Genomic DNA, 17,162 nt, shown 5'->3' with positions numbered 1-17,162 from the left:
CCTAAACCCTAAACCCTAAACCCTAAACCCTAAACCCTAAACCCTAAACCCTAAACCCTAAACCCTAAACCCTAAACCCTAAATCGACATCGAAACCCATGTTAATATCAAAACCCAAATCCTAAACCTTAAGGTTTAGGATTTGGGTATCGGGTGCGGGTTTAAGGTTTAGGATTTGGGTATCGGTTGTGGGTTTAAGGTTTAGGATTTGGGCGTCGGTTGTTCGGTTTCTCGCGATTGGAATCAGGAATGAATGGTGTTAAATGTCTCTACACGTTGTGCACGACGTACGAGCTCTTGAACGCCGTCGCGCCGCCTCTGCGCGTCTTGTGGAGCGCGACGGAGCCGACGACGAGACCGGCTAAACCGACGACAAAGCTGAACGCGGCGAGCGCCTCGACCGCGCGCACCTCCTTCTTCGACGCGCCAGATTCTGGGGCGCCCAACGCGTGCACCTTTTCAAACAACGCGGCGACGCTGGACGACGAACCGTGCTCCGTTTGCGTCGCGCAGTGGACGTGAAACGCATGCATGTAAGTGCCAATGTCGGACTCCGTCACGGCGTGCGATGGCGTGCTGGAGGATAACGCCTTTGTCAACTGGTCGATGGCTTTGCAATAGTTTGCGTAGGCCCAAGACCCAGCGGTGGGCCCTTTGCGCACGTCGAAGAGGTCGTCGAAGAACGTGTACGCGTCTGGCGCGGTAGTCGCTCCCTTACGCTTCACATCCGCGGCAATAACGCGGTACATCGCTTGACCCTCGGCGGTGAGATCGTCGTACGCCGACATCTCGCCAGATTTCAACTTTGTATCAATCTTGTACGCGTACTTGATAACGCTTTGGGAATAGACGACGCGAAGCCACTTTTCAATCAATTCGTAAATCTCGTGAAGTTGACCGCAATCTGTCTCCTCTTGACCTTGACGCAAAAGTTGGATGATCTGTTCGTACGGCTTGGCGGAGTGCGTGGAACCTAAAGTGCCGAACTCGGCGCCTCGCTTTTGCGCGCGACCGAGCACGGAGTGGTAGCCGTCGCCGATGAGCAACGCCGCCGCGGCGTCCCAACGACCGTCTTGCTCGTCGTTGCGTGAACCAGTCTCGCACACACCACCATCCGCGACGAGTGCCTGCGCCTTGCTCAACAGATTGAGCGCGCCGTGGAACCCGACTGCATCCATCATCGTCTTTTCAATCATCTCCTTGGCCGCTTCACGGCGTGTATCGTCCTTCGCGAGTTCCACGGCGTCGCTGACGTACGTGGAAAGAGGTGTCGAACTGGCGGGGTAATTTCCACTCGCACGAGTTTTCGGGAATTCGTACTTGGTCATGTGATCCCACTCGTTCGATTTGTACGACGTCCAATCCTCGGTCCACTCCTTGTACGACTCGACAAAATCTTCGCTCATGTCACTCCAGTCCGACTTCTTGTTCAGGACGTACGCAGCCAACTCGACAAAGATGTGCGCGACGTTAGCGCCGAGCGCCTTCGCGCGCTTGAACCGAGCGAGAGCGCCAGAATCCGAACTCGACGTGAGGTCCGTGGGATAATACGACCCCGCCAAGGATTTGAGCTCAAGGGAAGGATCGTGATTGGTCTTTGCATCGCAGTCCACGTTGGCGGCGTCGACGTACGTTCCGAGGTCGCTTTCCTTCACGTCGTGCGTCGATCCAGTTTTGATGAAAGCGACGACGTGCTTGCGAGCCTCGCAGTAGTTGGCATAATTCCATGAACCAGCAGTCCGCTTCACGTTGATTCTGAAGTATTCGTTCAACCATGCGCCCTCGGTCGATGCTTTGGCCATGACGTCGCCTGCGATGACGCGATACATGGCTTGACCCTCGGCGTGCAGATCGTGAAACTTGGCGGTCACATTTCCAGAGGCGATCGCCATGTCCATCTTGTACACGTACTTGAGAATCGATTGCGAGTAAACGACGCGCATTTGCCACTCAATTCGTTCGTAGATTTCATGCAGGGTCATGTCCGATCCAGCGCACGTTTTTTCTTCTTGTCCGGCGCGCAAGAGCTTCATAATCTTTTCGTACGCCTTCGCGACGCCCGTGGCGCCGATGGTGCCAAACTCGAACCCGCGCTTCTGCGCGCGTCCCAAGACGGAGTGGTAGCCATCGCCGATGATCAAAGCCGCGCCAAGATCCCAGTGCGCCTTCGTCGCATCCGTCTGGCTTGTTCCGGACACACAGACGCCGTTCTTCGGAGAGCTCGAATCTACTTCCTGCGCCGTGGCGAGCGCCTTGAGAGATGCTTGATACCCGGCGGCGTCCCAAACGGTCTTCTCGATGATTTCCTTCATCGCTTTGATACTCCCCGCGTCGCTCTTCGCCTTCGCGACCGCAGCCGCGACGTAACTCCTGAGCGGATCGCTAGGCACCTCGACTTCGTTACCGTCGACTATCGGAATCTTATTCTCTGTGAGACGAACCCATTCGTTCGAGTAGAGCGTGTTGTTCTCGACCCAAGGTGCGATCCACGCGTCGTAATCTTCAGTCATGTCACCCCAGTCAGAGCTGACACCGTCGAACGTCGCGAGCTCGGCGGCGAAGTGCGCGACGTGTTCGCTCAGCTTGAGCGCCTCGGTAATCTTCACGTCAGCCGTTTTGTTCATAATGGTCACGTTCGATGCGCTCGACAAGTCCGTCTTAAACTTGAACGACCCCGCGAGCGTGCGGAGCTCCGTGACCGCCGCCGCGGCGCCGCGCGCGCCGCACGCGCTCGCCATCACCGCGAGCGCGAGCGTCATCTTTCCACGTCGTCGTCCCCCATCCCTCGTCTCGCTCGCTCGACCTCCCATCGCGTCCGTCGCTCGGCGCGTCCGTCGATGTGTGCCGGTTGCCGACGCGGCGGCGCGCGCGCGCACCCGCGTGATAACGTCACACATGGTCATTCGTCAATCAATGTACGAGCGATCAAAAAAGCGCGTGGCGTCGCGTGGCGGACACGCGCCATGGGTGAAATCCGTGATTTTGATTGGTTCACGTGTGATATCCGATCGCGATGCAACACCCGCGTGTGTGATCGTGTCTGTCATCGTCCGTTTCTCGACGCCGTCGATCCTTGTTCGGTCCTCGTCGGATCGGAGCCGTCGTTGACGATCGCGCGCGCCGTCGTTGACGATCGCGCGCGCCGTCGGAGACGATCGGGTGTGGGAAACCCACAACCGACACCCAAATCCTAAACCTTAAACCCACAACCGATACCCAAATCCTAAACCTTAAAACACACCCGCGTGTGCGAGCGACGTGAACGATGCGCCCACGTCGCGTCGCGCGCGATGGCGACGCCGACGCGACCGCGCGCGGTGGCGGTCGCGGGCGTCGCGGGCGATGCGCGCGCGAGAGCGCGAACGCACGGCGCGCGCGACGTCGGCGTCGCGCGCGGACGAGGCGCGGGACGACCGAGAACGCGCGCGGTCGTCGCCTCGAGGCGAACGAACGCGAGAGCGCGAGGGACGGTGACGGCGACGTTCGGCGTGGACGAAGCCGCGTGGTGCGCGACGTCGAGTTACGCCATGTATTGCGTGTGCAGGTGCTCGCGCGCGGCGAGAGGGAACGCGCGAGACGTCGCGTTCGCGAGTTCGCTCGCGTCGCTCGCGCCGGCGTGCGTCGCGTACGGCGCGCTGTTGATCAGGTCGTGGACGCCGGAAACGCTGTCGCTGATGATGCCGGGATCTCTCGAGGAGGGATTGGCCACGGGGAAGGTGCAGTTCATCCCGACGCTTTCGTCCATCATGACGCTGCTGAGCGCGCGCGCGACTGCGTCGAGCGCGTGGACGCATCTGCTGTGCGTCAACGTCTTCGTCGCTCGACACGTCGCTCTGAAGACGTTTGAGCGATTGCGAACGCATGGTTACGCTCCGCCGAGCGCGCACACGTTCGTTCTCGCCACTTTACTCGGTCCACTCGCGCTGCTTTCGCACGTCGTCACGTGTTGGGCTTTCGACTGCGTCGCCGAGAGAAGGACGCGCGGCGCGGCGCCGACCGCGTGATAGACGCTTGCGTCGATTGTTTAGCTCGATATTGTATTCATTATTGTATGACTCGCATCGCCACGGCGCACCAGCGCTTCTGCCGTTCGACGACTTGCTCGACCACTCGCGCGTCGGTTAGCGTCTTCGCGCGCTCAACACCTCGGCCGACTTCACTCCCTCGCTCGTTCGCTCTCACCTCGCCCGTTCGACCTCGAGCGCGGTCGCGATGTCGCCTGACGTCGCCGACGATGACGTCGAGCAACGCGATGCGCGCGCGGACGCTCTGGCAACGAAGGACGGTGCAGAACACGGCGCGCGAGCGGTGAGCGAGTCGATGGAATCCCAGACACGCCTGGACGTGGACGTGGACGACGCTGAACGCACACAGAACGCGACGGACGTGGAAGAGGCGAAGAAAGTGGGTGATGAGGAGGCGCGACGTGCGCTCGAGCGCGCGCCCGATCGGGAACGGAGACTCGAGGCCGTGGTAAGAGACGAAGAAATCAACGCGGAGGACGTTTTGAGCGACGAGGCGCCGCCGGGACTGGAAGACGATGAAGAGACAGCGGACGGCGACTTAGAGGCGCGAGCGGTCGCAGCGGCGATTTCAGGGGTGAGGATCGACGGACGAGTGACTCGGACGTTCGGAGTTCTCATCCCTAACACGACGACGACGGCTGCGTCAAACGAAAGTCAAATTTCCATAGCCAGGCGCCGAGCCAAGGCGAGCGCATCTTTAGCGTGGCGCACGCGTCTCGAGTCCCTGGCGCCGGATGAATCGAGCGATCAGGTGGAACGTACGATAGACATACGGGCGAGAACGTACGAGGAGACGACGAGCAAGTACATAAACATGAGCTATTTTGAAAAGAGAGTGGCGCCGTTGATGACGCACCCCGATGGACGACGGAACGATACGACGGCTCGCGTCGCTCGATGGATCTTTGGCGAGCAGTACATCAAGAGAGATGGTTTCGTCGACGAAGAGAGCGATGAAGAGATAGAAACGACCGGTGAGAATAAGATAGAGGACGATGTGGAGAAGCAGAGCGATAGGCCGGCGGAATCCAACTCCGCGTGTGGATGGTGTTTCGGCACGACGACGCCTACGAAAGTGGTCGAAAAGCCGGTGATTGAGCACGCTGACGACGTTGAGTCAGAGTCAGAGCGTCGGAAGCCAAAGCCCAAGAAATTTGATATCACCGTGGCAACGCAAGATTTGCTTCACAAGCAGAATGAGTGCGCTCGATTAGAGGCGAGTTGCCTTCAAATTTTTGCCGATATGAAGCGCACCGCTCGGGATCTGCAAGGGACATTTTCGCGGACGATGATGAAGACCGATCCTCGCGCGATTGAGCTGCAGAGCACAATCAAGATGATGGAGATAGATCTGAAGAGGATGCTGTTCAATCGAGACGCGCTGCAAGTCGAAATCTCAAAGCTTCAAAAGCAAATAGCCGACGATGAGAGTATGAAAGCACCAGAAGTCGTCGTCGTGGAGAAGGATGAGATTTCTGAACTTTACGTGAACGATCCTTTCGAGACATTTGGCGGTCGCAACGGCGCGGCGCCTGTCGTTCTCTTCCTAGCCCTCGCGCCCTTGTACCTGTGGACACACTACGAGTGGACGCAAACCAACCGCGTCACAAAACTCTCACTCAAGCAACGCTCGAGCGAGGAAAACCCCATATCGAGCGTGTACTTTTACAATCCCTTGATGGTACCCGGAGCGTGCCGATTACGCCTTTCGGCGAGTAACGTCGAGCTCTTCGCTCTGCTCTTGGCCGTGCAAAGCTTGGTGAGCTTCAAGATCTGGGTCGCCTCTCAATCCGTGTACGAGCATGAAGATTTCCTGACGACGTATCAGTACATGGTGATCACGTCTTTCTTTTCAGTCGCGCGACCGTGCAACAACGCGACGATTTACTCGTTGCGGAGAAGTAAGAGACGAGCGCGCGAGCGATTCACGCAAACTCTTTGGAAGGAAGACGAGTACGAACGTGTGCCGATCGACAGCACCAAACGACTATTCGCTCCGAACGAGTTCATCGGAACGAGCGAAGCTGCCTTTGACGTTGCCAGCGTAGAAGACCACGAGGAATTCAGTAGTCGTCGGAAAATCGAGCTGGATGAGGATGAAGCCAAGGATTCGTTGAAAATACGCATCATGACGGAACTTCGCGAGGAAGGAGGACGGTTTGACGACGCTTGGAGGCGCGAGGAGGAATTCGACGAGCCGTCGACCTCAGACTCGGGAGGGAGCGGAGACGCGGATAGAAGAACAAATGCATTTTCAGAATACATAAAAAGCTCGCTCACGGGCTCGGAAGCGGTTCTAGAAGAAGGCGACCCAAGATACGAAGAGCTTCGAAAAGAATACGTCTTGAAAGCTCGGGCAGAGCGTAAGGCAGAGCAAGGCCAGAGTGGCGCGCGTTCAATCTTCGACGTTTCCGGCTCGCTCAATTCACTCCTGTCTCGTGGCGAGGCGCAGACGGACACCGCACGTCCGAGTATTACGCAGAATCTCGAAGAGCAACAACAATCACGTCTGAACATTGACGAAGCGGATTCGGTTCTGCGAGCGGTGTCTTTTATGAGCGCGAAACATAAAAAGAAGGCGGGTGGAGGGAAGAAATATTGGCCGAACGGCACCGCTCCCGCGGATGAATCAAAGGTCGCGCGCGCCGTCGCAGATGACGACGACGCTGAAGGGTGAGCGCGCGTCTCTTAGCTCGACGTCCGCGCGTCGCGCGCGCTTGTTACTCGTACGCCGAGAGAACCAACTTCGTGCCCTCATTCGCTCGCACACCGTTACGCGTCACACGCGCGCCCGAGGGCGAGGTTGCGCGCGGCGATCGCGCGGTGGTTGATTTCCCGACGCCGTGGCCCCGTCGTCGTCGCGCGCGAGAGCGCTGAGCCTCGAACGCGACGCCCGTGGTCACGCCATCGTTCGCCTCGTTGGGTGAATTGCGCGTTCGACGAGGTAAGAATCGTCCTCGACGCGGTCGTTCCAAGGCTCCGCACGCGATGCCGTGGACGACGAGAGAGGAAGAGAAGCTCAGAGATATCATCGCCAGGCACGGAGCGAAGAGATGGAACGCGATCGCGACGATGATGAATGAAAGCGGCGCGTGCGACGAGCCCAAGACGGCAAAGCAGTGTCGACGCAGGTACACGGGACACCTCACGAACGAAATCAAGGAGCACGAGTGGACGAGGGAGGAAGACGACGCCTTACTGGAGGCACACGAGAGATTGGGAAACAAGTGGACAGAGATCGCGCGCATCGTCGGTGGGAGAACCGATAACGGGGCAAAGAATCGGTACAAGGCGTTGGTTCAGAAGCTCGGCGCGAGCAAACGACGAAGGCGAGCGAGTGGGGCCAGGGCGACGACGACGGCGACGAAGGCGACGAAAGCAGAGCCCGCGGACGAGATCGCGCGTGCGAAGGCGGCGACGGGAGGGAAGCGGAAGGCGACCCAGAAAGCGGAGGCAGTTGCCTCGCGCGGCGCGCGCGGTTCCAAAAGGAAATCGACACTTGGAGAGAACGCGGCACGATCGCGAGGCGAAGAAAGGATATCCCCAACGTTATTCATGAGATCGCCCACGAGTAGCCCGGGCGCGTCGGAGCGCTTGACTGCGTGGAGACCGACACTTTCCATCAACATTCCGAGTCGCGACGTTGGGAGAGGAGGGAAGAGCGCGTTGCAGCCTTCGACGTCACTCAAGCCCGCGGCTTCGCTCAGCGGGATTTTTCCCGCCGGGTATTCAGTTGGAAAAACGCTCAGCCTTTCGTGCGCAGAGCTCGACTTGTTAAAGGAGGTCCAGGAGATGATATCCCCGCGCGTCATGGCTGCCAACTCTCCGGGCGGGAGTAATGGAAGCGCCTTTGTGCGCTACGCCGATGGCGCGTCTAGAGACTCAGAAGAAAAATCGACGAACGGCTTGAAGCACGTCATGAGTTGGCTGCTCTCAGCCACACCGGCGACGACGGTGCGAGAGGAGAACATGGGTGATGATCGGAGCGCGGTTCCGACGTCGTCGAGACGAAGCGCGGACAACGTCTCAGTCTCGCTCGCACCAAACGAGGATGGTAGCGATGCCCTCGAGCGCGGGGCGACGCTCAAGCACTTTTTGAGTCTCAAGACTGAGGGAACGACCCCACGATCGGCGAGCGCGCGTCCCGGGTCGGACCCTCTCGCTCGCCCGGTGTCGATTCCGTCTTTCACCCAGAGCGAGTTGAATTTGCTCCTCAACGCGCTCGGAGGATCGACGCAAGCGAGCCCTCGAGCGGGAGCGACCGCGTCCAAGGTAGAGGTCGAACCGATTCGTGCGACGAGACACCGTCGAACGCGCGCGTGATCGTGTGATCCCGTAATGTCGTTGTAACAACATTCGGTCCGCTCGCGTAAGTCACACTTGAGCAAATCGCGCGCCGACAGCGTGATACTTCTCGACGCGTTCGAACGATGCGGGTCGCGTTCGAGCTCTCGCGCGCGACGACGACGGCGGTATCGACGTCCACGGTCGCGCACATGCGCCGCTCGACGGCACGCAAGGCTCTGAAACGACCGAGTTCTCTTCACACGCTGTCGCTGACGAGGCGTCGAGCGCGAACGACGAGAGAGACGCTCGCGCGCGAGTCCGCGTCCGAGCGATCGAGCGAGCCGTCGACGTCGAATGCATACGACGGTTCGATCGCGCGCGCCGAGACGTCGACGTCGTCGACGTCGATGGAGGTCCAACGCGCGCTCGCGAGGAGAATGCTCGAGGCGCAGCGGAGCTGGGTGAGCAAGAGCGCGTCCACGAAGGACGTGGACACCGACGTCGAGGTCGTGGGCGTCTTCACCGAGGCGTATACGCGCGTTCGGTGGCTCCTGGGGCTGTTGATTTTACAGAGCACGTCAAGCTTCGTGCTGAGCGGATACGAAGATTTAATCAAGGAGAACATCATCGTGACGCTCTTCCTCACGATGTTGGTCGGCGCCGGGGGCAACGCGGGAAATCAGAGCGCCATTCACGTCATCCGCGGTTTAGCGACGGGGGAGATGGAAAATACGAACGAGTGCATGCGGAAGACTCTGGTTGAACAATTTCAGGTCGGTTTAATGCTCGGAGTGGTTTTGTCTAGCGCTGGTTTCGTGCGAGTTTTACTCACGTCTCCGCAGGGCACGGACGATTTAATCGGGCCGTTCGCCATCGCGACCGCGTTGTTCGCTATCGTCACCACGTCCACGTGCGTTGGAACGGCTCTGCCATTTCTTTTGATGAGGTTGAATCAAGATCCGGCTAACGCGGGCACGAGTGTACAGGTCGTCATGGATGTCAGCGGCGTGATAATTACGTGCACTGTTGCTTCCTTCATCTTTGAGCACTTCGTATGAGTTAATCGACCTAGAGGCGCGCGTATAGGCTAGCACGAAACGATCGTAGCGTGTGTTAATTTTTTCAGATTTTTCTCAACGCAGTAAAGCGACTAAAATTTCGATTATTTGGGCACGCTCGTGGGAGCCTCCACGCGCTTGCGACGGCGCTTCTACGAAACCGCCACGACTGGCACGTGAACCGGCTCGGGCGCACTCGCCTTTGGGACGAGCACTTTCAATACTCCCTTTTTGACGAAGGCGGAGATCTGGTCGATGACTGCGTTCGGAGGCAAGATGAATTTGTTGACGAACTTTCCAAAGTGACGTTCACGCTTATGGCGGGCGGAATCGATCTCGCACGACGACGCTTCTGAATCGCAAGGACCCTCATCCACTCGCTCGCCTCGAATCGTGAGCACGTTTCCGATCACATCGACTGTAAGATCAGCAAGATCGATGCCAGGAACATCCGCTGCGAAAGTGATCGTGTCGGCCGTCTCTGTGACGTCAACGGCGGAACGCGAATCTACGAGAGACGAGAACAACATTTGCGCGAGCGGCCAGCGGTGCTCGGAGTCGTCCACCACGATAGCGCCATCATCGCCCACGCTCGGTGCACACACGTCGAAATTTCTCACGAGATCTTGTACGGCGTTCAGGGCGCGAGATATCTCATTCTTCGGACTAGCGTTGTCCTCCTTTGCCGGCTCGCGGTGATGCTTTATTGGGAAAAGCTGAAACGCGCAGACGGGAAGAGCGATAGCGTGAAAACACAGAAACACGGCGAGAGCGCGAGCGGTAACGCGTCTTGATTGACGGTACATTTCCAGCGTGAAGTGAAGATTTTCCGGGAGCGACGCGAGCGCGGTGATTTGTGAAGTCTGCGCGCGTCGGCGTCGGCGTCCATAAACGAGAAAATGTCATGACATGTTTCAACTTTATCCACTCGTGTCCGCCGCGGTGAAATCATCCTTGGACAGATCCAAATCTTTACCCGTGATACGCTTGTAAATATCAATCACGTCACGAACGGTCGTCTCGAAGTGCGTCGTCGCATCGTAGCCCGTGGAGATGAACGCTCCGTCGGCGACGCCGTCGGCGAGCGGATGGTGCACATCTGAGACGTTGTAGAACAATTCGTCGATCGGGCCGAGCATGCGAAGACCGACCTCGAGCTCGCGCTGAGGGTCATTCGTTTCGACTGTCGTACTAACGGAGGCAAAATATCGCCCCTTGGCGCACACATTGTGCGACGAACCCGCGCCGAGAACGTAGACGTCGTGACGACGTCCGCACTGCGCGGCGGGGATGATGATTTGTACGCTCTCCGCGTCGTTCACGTTTGGAATCGGGTGGCTCAGCAAGCACAGCGCTCTGACGACTTGTCCCATCACCTTGGTCTTCCCCGGAAAGTAGCTCGGATCGCCGACGACAAATTTCGCCTTGGCGGTTTCGCCCTCCGATTTCACTCCGCACGCGCGCCCAGTTTCCTCGTCGTACACCACCTCGACGTCGTGTTTGGCGAGCATGTACGTCCCCCCATACACCGCGCTCAACCGTGCGAAACCCTGTGGGAGCTCTCCCAGGCCGTAGAGCGGGTAAATGTACGGAGATCCCGTGTCAAAGCGCGCCATGGAATCCGAGTACAGTCGCACCGCCTTCACCAAGTTCACCGCGGGTTCGTCGAGGTACCGCTCGTTCGTCTTCAGCGCCAGCGCGTGCCCGATGAACTCCACCGTCTCCGCGGCTAAACCAAACTTTTCGTACAACTCTCTCGCCGGCATTCGATGCAGGTTGTATCCCCCGTGCGTGCTCGGATCGGTCTCGACGAAATTTTGCACAAAGACGAAAAAGCTCCGCGCTCGCAACTTTTCAAACATTCCCATCAGCGAGCTCCTCAGCGCCTCCTTATCGTTCGCGGGAACTTTGTGAATCTTCCCTCCCTTCCCCACGACGAAGCTCCCGTCTCCCGCGCGAAACTGAATGTATTGATGCACGCCCGTCTTCACGAGCACCTTGGTCAAGAGTCCGTTGCCCATGATGTACTTTGGAATGAGATCGATGTTGTAGTCTTGGTATCGTCCGTATTTCGCCGCGATCGCGCTCTTATCCATCGCTCGCTCCTTTGCAAACTTTTCAAACACCTGCAACAGGTTCAGCGACGCGCTCTCGCCGCCGTAGTAATCGTTTCGATCGACGTGCAGCACCTTCATTCGCTCCACCGCGCTCAGGACACCGGCGACGAGGCACTCCTTCAATCCGGTGCCCAAGACGACGACGTCGTACGTCTGATCCATCGCTCGCGCTCCACCGCACGACGGCCGCGCGTCACCGAGCGCGCGCGCGATCGTGACGGACGCCGCATCGACGGACGGCCCATCGCATCGCGCGTGCCAACGAGGGTTTAGACGACGTCCCGCACGCGGTCCCCCATCGCCTCGAGGACGTCCTCGACCGCGCGCGCGCGCGTCATGCGTCGAGCGCGCGCGGTCGAGGGCGTCCTCGCGCGCGCGGTCGAGGGCGTCGTCGTCGCGGGCGTCCACGGAAGCGGACCGCGACGGGCGGAAGGCGCGGTGGTGACCACCGCGCGGGCGTTGGCGTCGACGACGTCGTCGACGCTCGACGCGCTCGCTCGAGCGTCCTACAGGACGCTGCTGCGAACGACGTCGGGGGTGGATCCGCGCGCGGGCGCGGGAGAGGCGCGCGAGCGGTCGATCGCGCCGAGGGCGCGACGGGTTCTCGTCGAGCGCGTCTCCGCGCTCGCGCGCGTCGAAGCCGAGCGCCTGGGACGGCGAGAGCGTGGAGCGCACGAGTCGACGCTCGATCCGCGATTGGCGTTCGCGGCGTCGTGCGCGTTCACGACGGCGTTCTTTCGTAGGGCGCATCGGGATCGGACGTCACCGGAGTCGCAACACGCGCGGGCGAGCGTGGGATACCTGGACGGAGCGCGCAAGCGGGAGAAGAGAGGAGAGGTGAGAGAAATTTCGAGGAAGGAACGACGAGTCGAGGAGACGAGGAAACTAGTGGCTGCCGGTTGCGACGTCGAGCCGTTCGCGAGCGAGCGAGCGAGGGTGATTGGGATGTCCGTCGGGTTGATTCCGCCTCTCTCGTGATTCGCCGAGTCGGTTGAGCGCTCGAGTCGTCATGGTCAACTTCAAGCAGCCTCGCGGGCCGAACACGCTCACCTCTGGCGTGGCCAGACGCGACAGGAGTGATGTAGACGTGGGTACGTACGTGTCAGAGATCGATCGCGTGATGTACGACGACGTGACGGGCTTGAGCGAAGACGGGAAACATGTCAGACTGCGCGTGGTCCCGGATGAAGCCGAAGACATCGCTTCGAGCGCCAGATACGCCGCATACGTGCACGAAAGCGTGTCGAGTGTGATAAATCAGTCGTCAATTGCCTTTTCTCGACGAGGCGCCGCTCTCGGAGGATCATGCATCGCGCTGGAGGTGCGCGAGGACGTCCCGATGGGTTGCATTCGTTTGACAAACGCGCAGCGACACAACTTGCGCGCAGGCACGGACCGACCGATGGAATTTGAAGCGGTGGACGAGCGCTTGGAAGCGACGGACGTCACGATCGAATTACGTTTGATGGACGACGAGGTCCGGGAGATAACCACGCGCGTCGAGAGTGACGTCGCGAGACGCGCGCTACAAAAGTCGCTCGGGGAGATCGGACGAGTCGTGTGTGCCACTGAGATTTTCACGCTGTCAATCGAAGGTCGAAACTACAGGGCGCGTATCGCGGAAGTCAACTCTCTGAGCGCTGAGGAAGAAGCTCATGCGGTGGGTTACCACTGCTTTCGCGCCCGCGTTCACGCGGAGACGACGTTCTACGTCCGCTCGAGCGACGAGAGCCGGTTGATCATCGCCAACAATCAAGGCAAAGAACGAAGCGTGCGCCTGGCGAGGCGCGAGATTCTTCAGGTAACGACTCGCGATGGCGAGACGTTTCCCGTGCATCGTTCACTGCTGAGGCAATGCATCTCCCTCACCGGAGCGGTTAGGCGAGCGGGAGATCTCGGTGATGAATGCGAGGAACATGTTTGCGTACAAGTTGATGTGGACACCGACGTGTTCGATCGCGTCTTAATCTTTCTAGAAGCCTTGGCGCTCAGGAAGACACCACCAGCGTACGACATTCGCGTGACCGAAGCGCTTGCTCTCGCAGCATCGACGCTGGGATGCAGAGTGCTCGACGAATACTGCGCGGAGAAGCTCGGCGCGCACGCTTCTCGGATTCGGGAGTACGCGTGGGACGAAATCGTCGCTCACAACGCGTCTGGGGGCGTTTGGCTCGTCATAGACGGCATGGTCTTGGACGTGAAACGCTGGCTCCCGGAGCATCCCGGAGGTGATGTTATCATTCCGAACCAAAGTCTGAATCTCGACGCGGCGAGGCACTTCGAGATGTATCACTCTTCTCGTGAATCTTTTCTGTACCTGAAAGAGTTTTACATCGGTGAGGTAAGCGCGCGCGATCGCGCCGAACTCGTACCGAGTCCCGAGCCAGCCCCGAGTGAGGACTTCATTCGACAGTTGCGACAGTACACCACGTTCCGGCTGGCGTCCGAGCCGACGGCGGTGCGCGTGCACTTGGGACAGTGACTTCACGCGAGTACCGGTACGGGTAGAAGATAGTTTAGACTAATACTGTTTTTTTGTTACATTGTTGCGCTAATGTACATAGCATCAGATGCTCCCACGGCTTCTGAGCGTCTTGATATCGAACATGCTTAGGCGGCGGCGCGACGGCGATCGAGGCGTGAATCCACCGAGCCTCTGCGGCTGTCGATGGACACTCGGGCGCACGTGTCGAAGGACTTCCGTTCGTCGCTCGGAGCGGGCGAATAGAAGCTCGAAACCGCCTCGACGTTTTGTCGACCCGCACGAGCGGCATGGAATCGAGATACCTCCAACAACGTTTGTTCCGTCGAGAGACTTGCGCGCGATACGGCGGACATGAGCGCCGACGTGAGCGCGCCGCCGAGCGCCGAAGCCAATCGCTCTTGATTTTGAAGCGAGATGGCGATTTCGCGATCGACAGCCTCGCTATTTCTGCGAGATTCGACCTCAGCCTCAAGTTTGGCGCGCTCCTCGGCAGCCTTTCTCGCCGCGCGCACGGCTGGCGGCGCGTACGCGTCGGCGGACGCCGGAGCCAAGCGCGGGACCTCCCCTTGAACCTTCTTCGGCGCGAGCGGAGATCGCGGAATCGGTTCGTAGCGCTTCGTCGCCGATTTTGCCGGAGATCCCGCGCGGTTGGCGCGAGCACTCGCCCAGAACTCCCCGAATTCCATCGGCTTGACGTAGCCGTGTCCGAAGACGAAGCGCCCAGGGCTGAGTTCCTCCAGGTCGAGCGCGGCGTCATCAAAGGTACCGCCAATCGTGAGCACGAGCGCGCCGTTTTCGTCGTGACCGTAACGCACGCACGACGCGCGGTGATGGCGAACCGCCAAACCTCTCCTCGACTCGTTATCAAAGGCGACGACGGCGAACGGACGAGACGCGCGCTTGGCCAACGCGCGCAGGGCGCCGCCGACGGCGCGCACACGCGCCGAACCCGCCTCGACGCTCTCGCACACAGAGTCGAGCTCGCGAATAACATCGCTCGCGTCGACGCCGTCGGCGCACACGATCCATCGCGCGCTCGCGTCGCGCGTCACCCCACTCGAGTGCTCGACGGATGCGAGCTCGGTGGCCCCGCACGCCATCGCGGCTCCAGACGCGCTCGTGGCGACGTGCGACGCTCGAACGCCCGCACGCGCGCACAGAGCGATCACGGAATTTTTCGCTCGAGTCGTCTTCGCCTCCAAGCTCTCGTTCTCCGGCTCAAGCGCCTTGGACGGGGCGCTGAGGACGACGACGGTGGACCGACCGGTGACGTCGACAACGGGCGCAGCGATCGCGCGCGCGCGCGCGTCGCCTCCGCATCGACGCCCGCGGGCGGAGGACGTCGTCGTGGAAATTTCACGGGGCGCGTTCGGTCTCATCGCGCGCGCGTCGTCGACGGTGGCCGCGTGCGCGTGTGCGGAGTTTGCGTCGCGCACGAACGCGTCGTCGGTGACGTCGGTTCGATTTCTCGCCGTTGTCGGAGGGACTCATCAAGGTTCATGACTCGTGACGCGTCATATCTTCCCAAAATCCATACGCGCGTCACGAAAACAACGAATGCTCGTGACGTCACCTCGTGTGGACGATAACTGTACGAGCTCGGAGACGCTCGGTGAGCGCGAGGGCGCGGCGAGAGGCGCGGCGAGCGATGGGAAAACGGTCATCGGGATCGTTCGATCGACGGTTGTGAATCTCAATTAAAATTCCGGGGAGCAAATGTCATCCTTGTCGATCGCGCACTCCACGCAGCGCGCGGCGTCTTCGAGGCACTCGACGTCCACGTCGAATGAGATTCTTCGAATGAGTGAGCTCCCGTCGTAACGCACGCGAACGTCTATGCCACGACGATCGATGGATATGATCCAGAGATCGTCCACGTCGAGCTCCAGGACCTTGCTCATCTCCCGAGCGAGTCGAGCGGAGAAGCGCGCGTTGAGCTCGTTCAGCGTCTCCACGACGCTCCGGCCCGATTGCGAGGTGACGATCGTGTCCGGGGACGTCCCCATGTACTCATCCAGCTTGATCCAGTTGAGCGTTCCGAAGCCGCCGACGAAGTACACGTCGACTATGCGGTTCATGCGGTAATACGTGTAGTCGCCCCAGCGGTCCTCCATGTCGATCGCCTCCTTGCGCCCGTGATACTTTGCCTTGAAGATCTCGTTCGCCGCCGTCTGATACTCCCCGCCCGGTAGACGCTGAACATCTCCAAAAATCGTCACTCGCGCGTTCGCCAACCCGCCCCAACCGCTCATCTTCACCGTGAGCGAGCACCGCCCGTCTCCCTGAATGTTCCGCGTGTGAATCGCCAGCGGCGCCAAGCAAAAGATTGGATGCCCCGTGGCGTCCGTGGCGAAGTCCACCGTGCTCCCGAACGGATACCCCGCGCGTCTGTGATGCATCTGACTCATCGTCGTGCTCAAATCACCGTAATCCGCGAGTTCCATCAGGTTTCTCGCCGCCGTCGCCATCGAGGGCAGGTTGCTGTCCTTTGTGTCTCGGCTCACCACGCCCCCCGCCATGGGCGTCCGCAGCAACCTCGTCCGTCCCATCACCCGCTTCTTCGCGCTCTCGAGCGGAAGATCTAACGACGCCGTCGCCTCCGTCGCCTCCACGCGCCCTTCCCGCGACGCGTCGTCATCCGTCTTCGCCGCCGCCGTCCCGCGCGCGCGCCGCCGCCCTCCACCCCCCCTTCCCATCGTCCCATCGCGCGCGCACCACGCGCGTCCACCGTCTCCACCGTCACCACCGCCCGCGCGCACGAACACCATCCGCGTCCACCGAGCCACGGACCCGCGCGCGATCGTCCGCGCCGTCGCCCCGCGCCGTCGCTCCCGCCCGGGCGTCGCGCCCACCATTCGCGGTCCACCGCGCGCGGGGTCCACCGCGATCGTCGCGAGCGACATCACGCCCGACGATCACGCGCGCGCGCGGGGTCCGCGACGCCACCGTCGCCGTGACGTGGACGCGTCGACGCGGTCGCGAGATGACCCCGGCGCGCGCGCGGGACCGCCGGTCGCTCGGTCGGTCGGACGCCTCGCTCGGACGGTCTTTCGGACCCGGTCGGTCGGACGCCTCGCTCGGTCGGTCTTTCGGACCCGGTCGGTCGGACGCCTCGCTCGGTCGGTCGGTCGGACCCGGTCGGTCGGACGCCTCGCTCGGTCGGTCTTTCGGACCCGGTCGGTCGGACGCC

At 60.5% G+C, this 17,162-nt stretch overlaps 11 protein-coding genes across 11 annotated transcripts in view; 6 read left to right on the top strand and 5 right to left on the bottom strand.

Moving 5' to 3' along the window:
* Positions 1–269: 269 nt before the first annotated feature.
* OT_ostta18g01980 (unnamed product) lies at positions 270–2,759 on the bottom strand (the record flags this gene model as incomplete). Its single annotated transcript, XM_022983673.1, has 1 exon — positions 270–2,759. One exon carries the CDS (start codon positions 2,757–2,759, stop codon positions 270–272), a length of 2,490 nt encoding a protein of 829 aa, XP_022840596.1.
* Positions 2,760–3,290: 531 nt separating this feature from the next.
* On the top strand, positions 3,291–4,004 carry OT_ostta18g01970 (Protein of unknown function DUF4281; the record flags this gene model as incomplete). Its single annotated transcript, XM_022983667.1, has 1 exon — positions 3,291–4,004. The coding sequence occupies one exon, from the start codon at positions 3,291–3,293 to the stop codon at positions 4,002–4,004; it is 714 nt and encodes a 237-aa protein (XP_022840595.1).
* Positions 4,005–4,212: 208 nt separating this feature from the next.
* OT_ostta18g01960 (unnamed product) lies at positions 4,213–6,702 on the top strand (the record flags this gene model as incomplete). The annotated part of the gene is made up of 1 exon (XM_022983661.1): positions 4,213–6,702. The coding sequence occupies one exon, from the start codon at positions 4,213–4,215 to the stop codon at positions 6,700–6,702; it is 2,490 nt and encodes an 829-aa protein (XP_022840594.1).
* Positions 6,703–7,013: 311 nt separating this feature from the next.
* Positions 7,014–8,348, top strand: OT_ostta18g01950 (SLC41 divalent cation transporters, integral membrane domain; the record flags this gene model as incomplete). Its single annotated transcript, XM_022983656.1, has 1 exon — positions 7,014–8,348. One exon carries the CDS (start codon positions 7,014–7,016, stop codon positions 8,346–8,348), a length of 1,335 nt encoding a protein of 444 aa, XP_022840593.1.
* Positions 8,349–8,455: 107 nt separating this feature from the next.
* OT_ostta18g01947 (SLC41 divalent cation transporters, integral membrane domain) lies at positions 8,456–9,370 on the top strand (the record flags this gene model as incomplete). Its single annotated transcript, XM_003084194.2, has 1 exon — positions 8,456–9,370. The coding sequence occupies one exon, from the start codon at positions 8,456–8,458 to the stop codon at positions 9,368–9,370; it is 915 nt and encodes a 304-aa protein (XP_003084242.2).
* Positions 9,371–9,522: 152 nt separating this feature from the next.
* On the bottom strand, positions 9,523–10,176 carry OT_ostta18g01945 (HSP20-like chaperone; the record flags this gene model as incomplete). Its single annotated transcript, XM_003084193.1, has 1 exon — positions 9,523–10,176. The coding sequence occupies one exon, from the start codon at positions 10,174–10,176 to the stop codon at positions 9,523–9,525; it is 654 nt and encodes a 217-aa protein (XP_003084241.1).
* Positions 10,177–10,290: 114 nt separating this feature from the next.
* Positions 10,291–11,649, bottom strand: OT_ostta18g01940 (HSP20-like chaperone; the record flags this gene model as incomplete). Its single annotated transcript, XM_022983642.1, has 1 exon — positions 10,291–11,649. The coding sequence occupies one exon, from the start codon at positions 11,647–11,649 to the stop codon at positions 10,291–10,293; it is 1,359 nt and encodes a 452-aa protein (XP_022840592.1).
* An 847-nt stretch (positions 11,650–12,496) lies between these two features.
* On the top strand, positions 12,497–13,969 carry OT_ostta18g01930 (Cytochrome b5-like heme/steroid binding domain; the record flags this gene model as incomplete). The annotated part of the gene is made up of 1 exon (XM_022983637.1): positions 12,497–13,969. The coding sequence occupies one exon, from the start codon at positions 12,497–12,499 to the stop codon at positions 13,967–13,969; it is 1,473 nt and encodes a 490-aa protein (XP_022840591.1).
* Positions 13,970–14,097: 128 nt separating this feature from the next.
* Positions 14,098–15,072, bottom strand: OT_ostta18g01920 (unnamed product; the record flags this gene model as incomplete). The annotated part of the gene is made up of 1 exon (XM_003084190.1): positions 14,098–15,072. One exon carries the CDS (start codon positions 15,070–15,072, stop codon positions 14,098–14,100), a length of 975 nt encoding a protein of 324 aa, XP_003084238.1.
* A 597-nt stretch (positions 15,073–15,669) lies between these two features.
* Positions 15,670–16,875, bottom strand: OT_ostta18g01910 (FMN-binding split barrel; the record flags this gene model as incomplete). Its single annotated transcript, XM_022983622.1, has 1 exon — positions 15,670–16,875. One exon carries the CDS (start codon positions 16,873–16,875, stop codon positions 15,670–15,672), a length of 1,206 nt encoding a protein of 401 aa, XP_022840590.1.
* An 80-nt stretch (positions 16,876–16,955) lies between these two features.
* The window catches only part of OT_ostta18g01900 (unnamed product), a gene marked incomplete at both ends in the record, with an annotated part of 1,321 nt that continues 1,114 nt past the window's right edge, over positions 16,956–17,162 (top strand). The window contains one exon of the mRNA XM_022983617.1: positions 16,956–17,159. Within this exon, the coding sequence (XP_022840589.1) occupies positions 16,956–17,159 (204 nt within the window). The remainder of the gene's footprint in view (positions 17,160–17,162) is intronic.

Source organism: Ostreococcus tauri (assembly GCF_000214015.3).
Source record: "Ostreococcus tauri WGS project CAID00000000 data, contig chromosome 18, whole genome shotgun sequence".
Lineage (NCBI taxonomy): Eukaryota > Viridiplantae > Chlorophyta > Mamiellophyceae > Mamiellales > Bathycoccaceae > Ostreococcus > Ostreococcus tauri.
Note: the sequence above shows the minus strand (reverse complement) of the source record. Positions and strands in the feature narration are given on the sequence as shown.